The sequence below is a fragment of the Coregonus lavaretus genome (genome assembly GCF_964263955.1).
Source record: "Coregonus lavaretus genome assembly, chromosome: 7".
Taxonomy (NCBI): Eukaryota; Metazoa; Chordata; class Actinopteri; order Salmoniformes; family Salmonidae; genus Coregonus; species Coregonus lavaretus.
The window spans coordinates 60,780,997-60,791,631 of record NC_139994.1 but is presented as its reverse complement, the minus strand read 5'-3'; the positions used below and the strand labels follow the sequence as shown (position 1 = coordinate 60,791,631).

Below are 10,635 nucleotides of genomic sequence, written 5' to 3'. Positions count from 1 at the left end.
TACTCTACTTTCCAAATGGCCTATCTTACATAAGTCTGCAAATGCGATGATAGATGCATGCAATCCTTTAATATAAAGATGCTATTTTATGGTGAAAAAAGATCTTCCACAAACTTGAAACTTGCATGCCCCGACGGGGGAGGGTGCAACTCTATATTAGGTAGGTGTTCCTAATGTTTTGTCCACTCGGTGTAAATGCCGTTCCACAGACCTTTAAACCAGATGTTGCGGTGGCAATTTATGGCTGGGGTCATTATTATTTTTTGTTGTTGTTCTCTAAATAGCATTTTAGAGTTTTTCAATTGTGTAGAAATGCAGTAAATGAGCTTAAACTTCCAAAAAAATTCCCCCTCCCCCCCACACCCCACTTTGACATACCCTAGGTTTAGCTGAACTGATGCTACCGTGGCACAGACTAGTATCCAGCTATATTTTGTTTCCCAAGGTTAGATAATGACACACTGTTCATTAACATTGTTCCAAATCATATTCACTTTTGCTACATAGGCGTTTTATATTTGTAACCACATCACACTTTTCTTATCTGAAGTTGTGTATTCAACTGTGTACCAAATGGCACTATATTCCCTATTTAGTGCACTACTTTTGACTAGAGGCATATGGGCCCTGTTCAAAAGTAGTGCACTATATTGGGGATAGGGTGCCATTTTGGGACACTCCGATTGCGTGATATTGTGTGTTAAAGGAGGGCATGGCATGACATGGTCATATTGCTGTGGATTGGGTCCTGGTGTACAGGATAACTGTATATAAGGCCTGGGTTCTCCTACTCTAACTTCACTCACTGAGTCCAAGAAGAACCAGAAGCAACCATGATGAAGTGGGCTGTCGTCCTGTGTGCCCTAGTGGTCCTCTCCGAGTGTAATACCAAGTAAGTCCCAGTCCTGTTCTATTCTTCTTTTTAATTTTATTTTCTGTCTGCATATTCTGTTTATTGTTGTCAGCACCATTTCACCAGGTCAAATTCCTGGTACATGTAATTGGCGAATAAAGGTGATTGTGATTGTGTGTTTTTAGGATCTCTCTGATCAAGGGGAAGACTGCCAGAGAGACCCTGATGGAGAAGGGTATATGGGAGGAGACCAGGCTGAAGTTCCCCTACAACCCTATGGCCAAGTTCTACCAGACCGGTGATGAGGCTATGACCAACGATGCTGATGTAAGGCAGAGACAGAACCAGTATGGTGATATACTGTATTAGCCTGGTGACTGATCCCATATCTGTTTTTGCTGTATAGTCAATGACCAAGGGAGTTGTCTACAGTGCATTCGGAACGGAAAGTATTCAGACCCCTTGACTTTTTCCACAATTTATGACGTTACAGCCTAATTCTAAAATGTATTAAATAAAAATTGTCCCCATAATGACAAAGCGAAAACATTTTATTTTATTTTGCAAATGTATATATATATATATATGTTTTTTTTTGTTTCGTTTTCTAATCCTTTATATAGATAAGTATTCAGACCCTTTGCTAAGAGACTTGAAATTGAGCTCAGGTGCATCCTGTTTCCATTGATCATCCTTGAGATATTTCTACAACATGATTGGAGTCCACCTGTGGTAAATTAAATTGATTGGAAAGGTACACACCTGTCCATATAATATCCCACAGTTGACAGTGCATGTCAGAGGAAAAACCAAGCCATGAGTTCAAAGGAATTATCCGTAGAGCTCCGAGACAGGATTGTGTCGAGGCACAGATCTGGGTAACGGTACCAAAACATTTCTGCAGCATTGAAGGTCCCCAAGAACACAGTGGCCTCCATCATTCTTAAATTGAAGAAGTTTGGAAACACCAACACTCTTCCTAGAGCTGGCCGCCAGGCCAAACTGAGCAATTGGGGAGAAGGGCCTTGGTCAGGGAGGTGACCAAAAACCTGATGGTCACTCTGACAGAGCCAATCAGGCCTTTAGGGTAGAGTGTCCAGACGGAAGACACTCCTCAGCAAAATGAACATGACAGCCTGCTTGGAGTTTGCCAAAAGGCATCTAAAGACTATCAGACCATGAGAAACAAGATTCTCTGGTCTGATGAAACCAAGACTGGACTCTTTGGCCTGAATGCCAAACGTCACGTCTGGAGGAAACCTGGCACCATCCAAATGCACTGTATACAACACAAACAGACCTGGGACCAGGCTAGTCTATAGACTATATGATTATTGTTTCAAAAATGTCATTACATGTTGGATATTGTGACTGCATAGTTTGAACCCATTGACTCTACAGTTTGTGTTCATGTCTTGCTTACATTAAATGCACACTGGCATGATCAAATTAATTATGAGCTTAGAGTTGAGCATATAGCCATGCTTCTTGACAAGTAACTAGCTACATAGTTAGACAAATGCCTGTTTCTTCATAGTACTCTGAAAAGTTCACTTGTGTGACCCTGACTTACAGTACATCTCTGTTTCAACGTCTCTCTGCAGTTGTCCTACTATGGTGTGATCTCCATTGGAACCCCTCCCCAGTCCTTCAACGTCATCTTTGACACTGGCTCCTCCAACCTGTGGGTTCCCTCTGTCTACTGCTCCAGCCCAGCCTGCCGTGAGTATATTGTAGGGGTCTGGAGAATACTGTTGACGTTGGAGAATAGCTATATTTCAAATTGTTTCTGAGTAGTCTCTTGTGACAGAGTTGCAAAAAACTGTTTCATATTGAGTACCTAGCCAGAGAATGGGAGACTTGGTTGTGGGTTGAGGTTAGGGGCTGAGGGGAGCTCCTTGAGATTTACAGCATAAAGGGGTTCGCTCAACACAATGAAACAATAGAATAGGAGGAATGTATTTTTGTATTGTCCCATTTAGAGCGTGGATTGTGGAAAATAGCTCAATACAAACGAAGAAATGAATGTTCAGTTTTGCAATGGCATGGTGTGTACTTAATGAAGATGTTCATGTTTTGAATAGAGAACCATGCCGAATTCAACCCTGCACAGTCTAGCACCTTCTCATGGACCAACAAGCCTGTTTCCATTCAGTACGGAACTGGCAGCATGACTGGACAGCTGGCATACGACACTGTTTCAGTATGTAAATGTAGCTAGCTACACATTATTGTGATACATCTTTTATTGACACTTTCAAATACAACATACTGTACATTACATACAATACAACCACGAAATAATATTCCACTCAGCACCCGTCCTCCCCTAACGGTCCCATTTTATAACATCACATGCTATAAACAATACCCAAGCATATTAGTAACTGACTCCAGCAGATACAACAAAGAAATATAATTACTATTTTGGGTACACTCAATATGGCCTCCGGTCCACACATCACCAAACAACTGACTTGAATGGGAAAACCCATTCTAGTAATTCTATTTCTATGGTGCCCAGTGACTGATGCCTGCTGTTCTGTGTTTCCAGGTGGGAGGTATCTCTGTGACTCAGCAGATCTTTGGTGCCAGTCAGACCGAGGCTCCCTTCATGGCCAACATGGTTGCCGACGGTATCCTGGGCCTGGCTTTCCCCAACCTGGCAGCCTCTGGGGCCACACCCGTCTTTGACAACATGATGACCCAGGGCCTGGTGTCCCAGAACCTCTTCTCTGTCTACCTGAGCGGGTAACATAGTAACTGTACAAATACACCTGGATGGGAGGTGGCATTTTCTCTTAGTTGTGATATTAATAAATAAGAATGTACCAGTGAATTGATATTAAATACAATTATACAACTGCTTTAATTGTCTTTGAAGGAGAGGTGACATCCATTTCAAAATGCGTTGATGATTAAACAACCTTGTTGACCTTTTCTCCTCCTCCAATAGAAACTCAGCAGAGGGTAGTGTGGTGTCATTCGGTGACATCGAGTCTAACTACTACACCGGACAGATCACCTGGATCCCCCTGTCCTCCGAGACCTACTGGCAGATAAACATGGACAGGTAGGTACACTAGTCCACACAGAGCCCATATCCTGGTCCATATCCATACCAATATTCATGTATCATCCCTTCATGCCATTACCCAGAACACATTGGAACAGTACATAAAATGAACATGCCTACTTCCAGTCTGGAGCCTATGACAAAATCTTGCTGTGCACTTAGCAAGTTCATGTTTATTTGCTCACAACAAAAACCCAACAGCAAGAAATATACATCAAACCAAATATAGGAAGAACATGTAAACTCAGCTAATATTTGTCCTTCCAGTGTTACCATCAACGGCAACACAGTGGCTTGCAATGGTGGCTGTCAGGCTATCATAGATACTGGTACCTCCCAGATCGTCGGGCCAACCAGTGACATCAACAACATAAACAGCTGGGTCGGAGCCACCACTGACCAGTATGGAGATGTGAGTCACACACACACTGACTGGTACAGACATGTCCAACTATAAGGCTTTTCACACTACTGAGCGGAACCAAGCCCAGCAAGTGGGAAGAGCAAATATCTGAACCAGCACATTTGTGTTGGGACGGTATGGTTGTGTGAAAAGGGTATACATCTGTTCGCTTGTTGTTGTTTTTCCCTCAATCACTGCCTTCCCTTTGATCAACCACAGAATAAACCATAACATTTTTATTCCTCTCCTAGGCCACCGTGAACTGCTACAACATCCCCAACATGCCCGAGTTGACCTTCACCCTCAACGGAAACGCCTTCACCATCTCTGCCTCCGCCTACACCTCCCAGGTAGTCTACTAAAAGACATGTTGTTACATATAACCTATGACCTCCCAGGTAGTCTACTAAAATACAAGTTGATACATACAACCTATGACCTCCCAGGTAGTCTACTAAAAGACATGTTGATACATACAACCTATCTGCCCTATCTGATCTGTAATGCTGATGTGTTTCGGAGCAAGCTCCTTCATCAGAGCACCTGTACATCTGAGACTTGACCTTTCTTTTAGATCCTAGGAGCAAAGGGCCTCATATGCCTGATTTTCCTCCTCTTCCTCTCTCTATCTCTGTAGAACTCCAACGGCTGCATGACTGGTTTTGGAAATGGTGGAACTCAGCAGCTCTGGATCCTTGGAGATGTCTTCATCAGGCAATACTATGCCATCTTTGACAGGCAGAACAACAGTGTCGGTCTAGCCCAGGCTGCGTAAGATATCCATTGAGAGATCCACTAGATCTACAGAGATCCACTGATCCCAAAGATCCTTAAGGGCTAGATGTAATCTGTACTGCGTAAGTACCGTGTTATAGTGGGATTGAAATTGAAAAGTAATTTATGATTGAGCCGACATATGCAGCATTTACCGTGAATGCAGTCTCTGCTAATGTGAGAACATTGCCTTTAAATTTAAATTGTGCTAAAGCGCAGATCTTCCAAAGTCTGGATTGAATCTAGGCCTAAGTCTTCCAGTTATGTTATATATGTGATTATAGCACTAAAATTGTCTTGGTTGGGGAAATGTTGTAGATTGTGAAATGTGCACAGCTGCAAATGAATAAAATACATTTTAGCATTGCAAATAAAGTGTGTTTGGTTGTCTATAGCTCTTTCTCCCTGAAGTGAAACTATCCTCTTGTGGAACCTCTTAATGTAAGAAAAAGATAGGAACAGAATAGAATACTATAGAATATTGACCTGAACATGCTGGAGGCAGGTAGGCCCAGAGCCATAGATAACCATCTCTTATAGGATCCTGACTAGTCTCCCAGTCCCTGCCGCTGAAAAACATCCCCACAGCATGATGTTGCCACCACCATGCTTCACCGTAGGGATGGTGCCAGGTTTCCTACAGACGTGACGCTTGGCATTCAGGCCAAAGAGTTAAACCTTGGTTTCATCAGACCAGAGAATCTTGTTTCTCATGGTCTGGGAGTCCTTTTGGTGCCTTTTGGCAAACTCCAAGCTGGCAGTCATGTGCCTTTTACAGAGGAGTGGCTTCTGTCTGGCCTTCTATATCACCTCTGCTTCTGAAATAATAGATAGTTATTATAATGCTTAATTTTGTTTCTATCACATGATCTATGTACTGTCTCCCACCCCCCACGTACGTCTACGTGTTTGGGCACGCAAGCCAGCACTTACATATTATTCCACTTTTATCCACTCTCTATTAATCAATTACCCGCACATAACGTACATCATATTTTAATATATTAATATTAACCAAACCACTCGTATTTCTAATGATTCTTTATTGCCACAAGTTAGTTTACCATAATCTAGTCCCAGCGGAACATCAATTTAATTACCTAGACCCCCATACACGTGACCTGTTCCTCCAACAGGATTTGTCATACCCCTCCGAGAAAATCACACACACACACCTTCTGATTTCCTCTTAAATCAGGGCACACACACTCCTTCTGATTTCCTTTTAAACCAGGACACACACACTCCTGATTTCCTTTTAATCCAGGACACACACACTCCTGATTTCCTGTTAATCCAGGACACACACACTCCTGAATTCCTGTTTATCCAGGACACACACCTTTTCTACTAGCCTGCTTGTCTTATTTACACTTATCTATAATCACATTGCATGCATGCTTAGTTCTCAATCCAACAAAACCTCTGCTCTTCTACTAAATTTGGTCCTTAAATTCTGGAGAGAACCCTTCTGTACCCTACCCTCAGATTCAGCTTGATCGAAACACACAGTTTAAGTAAGAACGTTGCTTACCTTTGTTTAAACAGTGGCCACTGATTGTGTGATTCGTCAAAACCTCCTCCGATGGCAAAGCACTCAAAGATCTCTATAAACAGGTCCTGCCGGGATCGCCAATTATGTTGTGGAAAATAACCACTATACTTTATTACAAATCAATCCTTCCAGAGTGTTTGTGGGATTAAGAATGACTTCATTATGATGTCAACAAAACCAGGCCAATCTGCAGATTCGCCACCTCTTCTTCTCTACATCTTATATAGTGTCCTCCACACACCATAGCTTTAAATCCTCCCTCCTCAGTTTCCCGCTCTTTTATTGCTCCGCCCACTCCCTTTGTCTATGGTGGCGGCTACATTCAACTTTCATTCAGTTCAGAATCAATAGTAATACACTCAATCAATCCCTTATCTTGCAAAAATACTCATGTTTAGGTTAAGCTCTGTTCAACCTTGGCGCCGCTCTTTATCACTTTGTGTGAGGAGAGAGTCAAAAGGCCACAAGCTAGTTTCAGTCCCTGATAAGATAAGACAGCGATGGATTTCAGTAAAAGCGAGCAATCAAACCCTAAGTCAGATTCCATCTTTTACCCACACACACAGTGAAATGACCCAATTCAGTTAGCCACAAAGAATGTTAACTATATGTTGATGATTAACTCAGTTTTACCTCATAGTCCACTAAACAATTTCCAACAGAACCACCAAAACTCTTCCTAGAGCTGGCCGGCCAGACAAACTGAGTAATCGGGGGAGAAGGGCCTTGGCCAGGGAGGTGACCAAGAACCCGATGGGCACTTTGACAGAGCTCCAGAGTTCCTCTGTTAAGATGGGAGAACCTTCCATAAGTACAACCATCTCTGCATCACTCCACCAATCCGGCCTTTATGGTAGAGTACATCATTGATGGAAGCAATGCCAACGTCAGAAGCAGACTAGAAGATGTGGTGGGATTAATGTCAAAGTCACACAAAGAAGGTATATACAGGAAGGACGAACAGAAACTGACAGAGCAAGGTAGAGACGTTCAAAGAAAACTGACACAGATGCAGCTAGAAGAGCTGACAAGAAAGGAAAAAAAGAGAACACAAGCCCCAGTGATCACTCGGGCGCCGCCTGAAGAGGGCATCATGGCACCTGTCATCCAGGGAGGTCAACAACCACCGCCTCAGCAGCAAGGCCAAAGAGGTCCTGCCTTACCAGTAGTGAATGTGTATACACACCAATCCCCTGGGCCGTGGCAAAACAAGAACAATGAAAATGGACCCAATAATCAATGGTACCAACCCCAGCATCAGACACACCAGAATGGTGAACCAAGAAGACCAGGTGTCTGCTGGAGGTGCAATCAATCAGGACATACAAGAAGGAGTTGTCCCACCAAGCCGTGGTGGCCTAGGCAACCACAACAGGGTAATTGGCAAGGAAATGGGCCCAGCTAAGCTGAATGGCAGCAGTCTCAGACACAGGCTCCACAGGGCCCAGTGAACCCGTGGGGAGGACCAAATCATGGATACTAGGGATGCCCAGAGAATCCTAGAGGGGAGGGTCAGCTAGTGGCAGTAACTATGCAGGCTGATGAAGAACCTATGCTGCAGGTTCAGGTGAATAATAGAGGCACCCCAATGATGATAGATACTGGAGCAACTTACTCATGTGTAAGTCCAAAATATGCCTCTCACCCCCCCCATGTCAGGCAAAAACGTAGTTAATACATATGACAGTTCCAGTAGAATAAAAAGCAGGAAAGAGCTACATGTGTACATATATTAGTGTCAGAACAAATTCCAGTTAATTTAGTAGGAAGAGATGCACTGTGTAGAATGGGGGTCCACATTAAATGCAGATCAGAGGGACTAATAATAGTTAAGGAAGGGGTATGTCCACAGAAGATCATGGGCGAAACCATCATCACATGAGTAAACTAATTTGGTAGAAGGGGGGCCACAGGGCATGTAGGAAAGGACGACCAACAAGGCAAGATATAGCATATTTGGGGATTTGAGTTTTCAAAGTCATGGAGCATGTTGGGCGTGATCGAGAGATAGCAGTGCGACTAGGGAAAAGCTTAGGGGTTTAAATCTTATGGGATTTTATTTCGTGGAATTCAACGGGGAAGGGAGCAGTCACGAGTGATGTTCTTGAGGGTTTTCTGAGTGAGGGGATCAGGAGATGTGGACTAGTATATTCAATAGAGAGTGAGAATTTCTAATTGTTTAAATTGTTTGGACTGATTAAGAGGTATCAAAATGGAAGCTAACTAAATGTGTACTTTTTCTTCCAGGAAAAAGGGGGGAGTGATTTTCCCATTTCTTTGAAATATTTTCAGAGACTAGAAATAAGGCCTGGCTGTCACGCGTGCTGTAGGTGGGTGGAGTGGTAGAATCAAACGCAGAACACCGAAGGATAGTCCAAACAACTTTAGTTAATCTACAAACAGGAAAAATAACAACACTTGCCCGAAGGCAAAAATACGCACGAAGGCGAAATAGCAACAAGCGCACTAACAGGTGCGTAACGCTCCAACGCAGTGGAGGAAAACTCAACCGAGCGAAAGGGCGAAAATAAGCCCAACACACGACAGACCAAAATCAATAACACACAACACCTGACAAACACAACGAGAACTAAATAGGACACTAATGACACTAAATGATAACAGGTGTGACAACAATCAGACAAAAGCAAACGAACATGAAACAAACAACGGTGGCAGCTAGTATTCCGGAGACAACGAACGCCGAAGCCTGCCCGAACAAGGGAGAGAGGCAGCCTCGGCCGAAACCGTGACAGTACCCCCCCCTTGACGCGCGGCTCCAGACGTGCGCCGACTCCGGCCTCGGGGACGACCCGGAGGACGCGGAGCAGGGTGCGTCAGGTGCCCACGATGGAATTCCGTCAGGAGAGATGGGTCCAAAATGTCTCTCCTCGGCACCCAGCACCGCTCCTCCGGACCGTACCCCTCCCACTCCACTAGATACTGGAGACCCCCCATCCGACGTCTCGAATCCAAGATGGACCTCACGGAGTACGCCGGTGCCCCCTCGATGTCCAATGGGGGCGGAGGAGTCTCCCTGATTTCACTTTCTTGGAGTGGGCCAGCTACCACCGGCCTGAGAAGGGACACATGGAACGAGTGGTTAATAATTTTATATTCAACAGGTAGTTGTAATTTATAACACACCTCGTTCAACCTTCCCAGGACTTTAAATGGCCCTACAAACCGCCGACCCAGTTTCCGACAGGGCAGGCGGAGGGGCAGGTTTCTGGTAGAGAGCCAGACTCGATCACCAGGTGCGTACACCGGTCCCTCACTGCGGTGGAGATCGGCGCTCGCCTTATGACGTCGGAGGGCCCGCTGCAGGTGGACGTGTGCAGCGTTCCAGGTCTCCTCCGAGCGCCGCGCCCACTCATCCACTGCAGGAGCCTCGATCTGGCTCTGCTGCCAAGGTGCCAGAACCGGCTGGTAACCTAACACACATTGGAAAGGGGTTAGGTTAGTGGAGGAATGGCGTAGGGAATTCTGGGCCATTTCGGCCCAGGGAACGTACCTTGCCCACTCCTCCGGCCGGTCCTGGCAGTATGTTCTAAGAAACCTACCCACATCCTGGTTCACACGTTCCACCTGCCCATTACTCTCCGGGTGGTAACCCGAGGTGAGGCTCACCGAGACCCCCAACCGCTCCATAAAGGCCCTCCAGACTCTGGAGGTAAATTGGGGACCCCGATCAGACACAATATCCTCGGGTACCCCGTAGTGCCGGAACACATGGGTGAATAGGGCTTCGGCAGTTTGCAGGGCGGTAGGAAGGCCCGGCATGGGGAGCAAACGACAGGCCTTAGAAAACCGGTCCACAACGACCAGTATAGTGGTATTCCCCTGTGAAGGAGGAAGGTCAGTAAGGAAATCCACCGAGAGGTGGGACCATGGTCATTGTGGAACGGGCAGGGGTAGTAACTTACCCCTAGGCAGATGTCTAGGCGCCTTACACTGGGCGCACACCGAGCAGG

At 45.1% G+C, this 10,635-nt stretch overlaps 1 protein-coding gene across 1 annotated transcript; it reads left to right on the top strand.

Annotated features, from left to right (window-relative positions):
* Positions 1-827: 827 nt before the first annotated feature.
* LOC311131771 (pepsin A-like) lies at positions 828-5,157 on the top strand. The gene is made up of 9 exons (XM_084164902.1): positions 828-892; positions 1,039-1,180; positions 2,458-2,575; positions 2,938-3,056; positions 3,408-3,604; positions 3,810-3,926; positions 4,197-4,341; positions 4,584-4,682; positions 4,970-5,157. The coding sequence occupies exons 1-9, from the start codon at positions 834-836 to the stop codon at positions 5,105-5,107; spliced, it is 1,134 nt and encodes a 377-aa protein (XP_084021028.1). The 5' UTR covers positions 828-833; the 3' UTR covers positions 5,108-5,157.
* The last annotated feature ends 5,478 nt before the right edge of the window (positions 5,158-10,635 follow it).

What these genes read in the sequence shown, in the direction of transcription:
- LOC311131771 (XM_084164902.1), top strand. Translation starts at nt 834, where the DNA reads ATGATGAAGTGGGCTGTCGTCCTGTGTGCCCTAGTGGTCCTCTCCGAG. An exon ending in TTCTCTGTCTACCTGAGCGG is followed by an intron (nt 3,605 to 3,809) that starts GTAACATAGTAA and finishes CTCCTCCAATAG; the next exon opens with AAACTCAGCAGAGGGTAGTG. An exon ending in TGGCAGATAAACATGGACAG is followed by an intron (nt 3,927 to 4,196) that starts GTAGGTACACTA and finishes TTGTCCTTCCAG; the next exon opens with TGTTACCATCAACGGCAACA.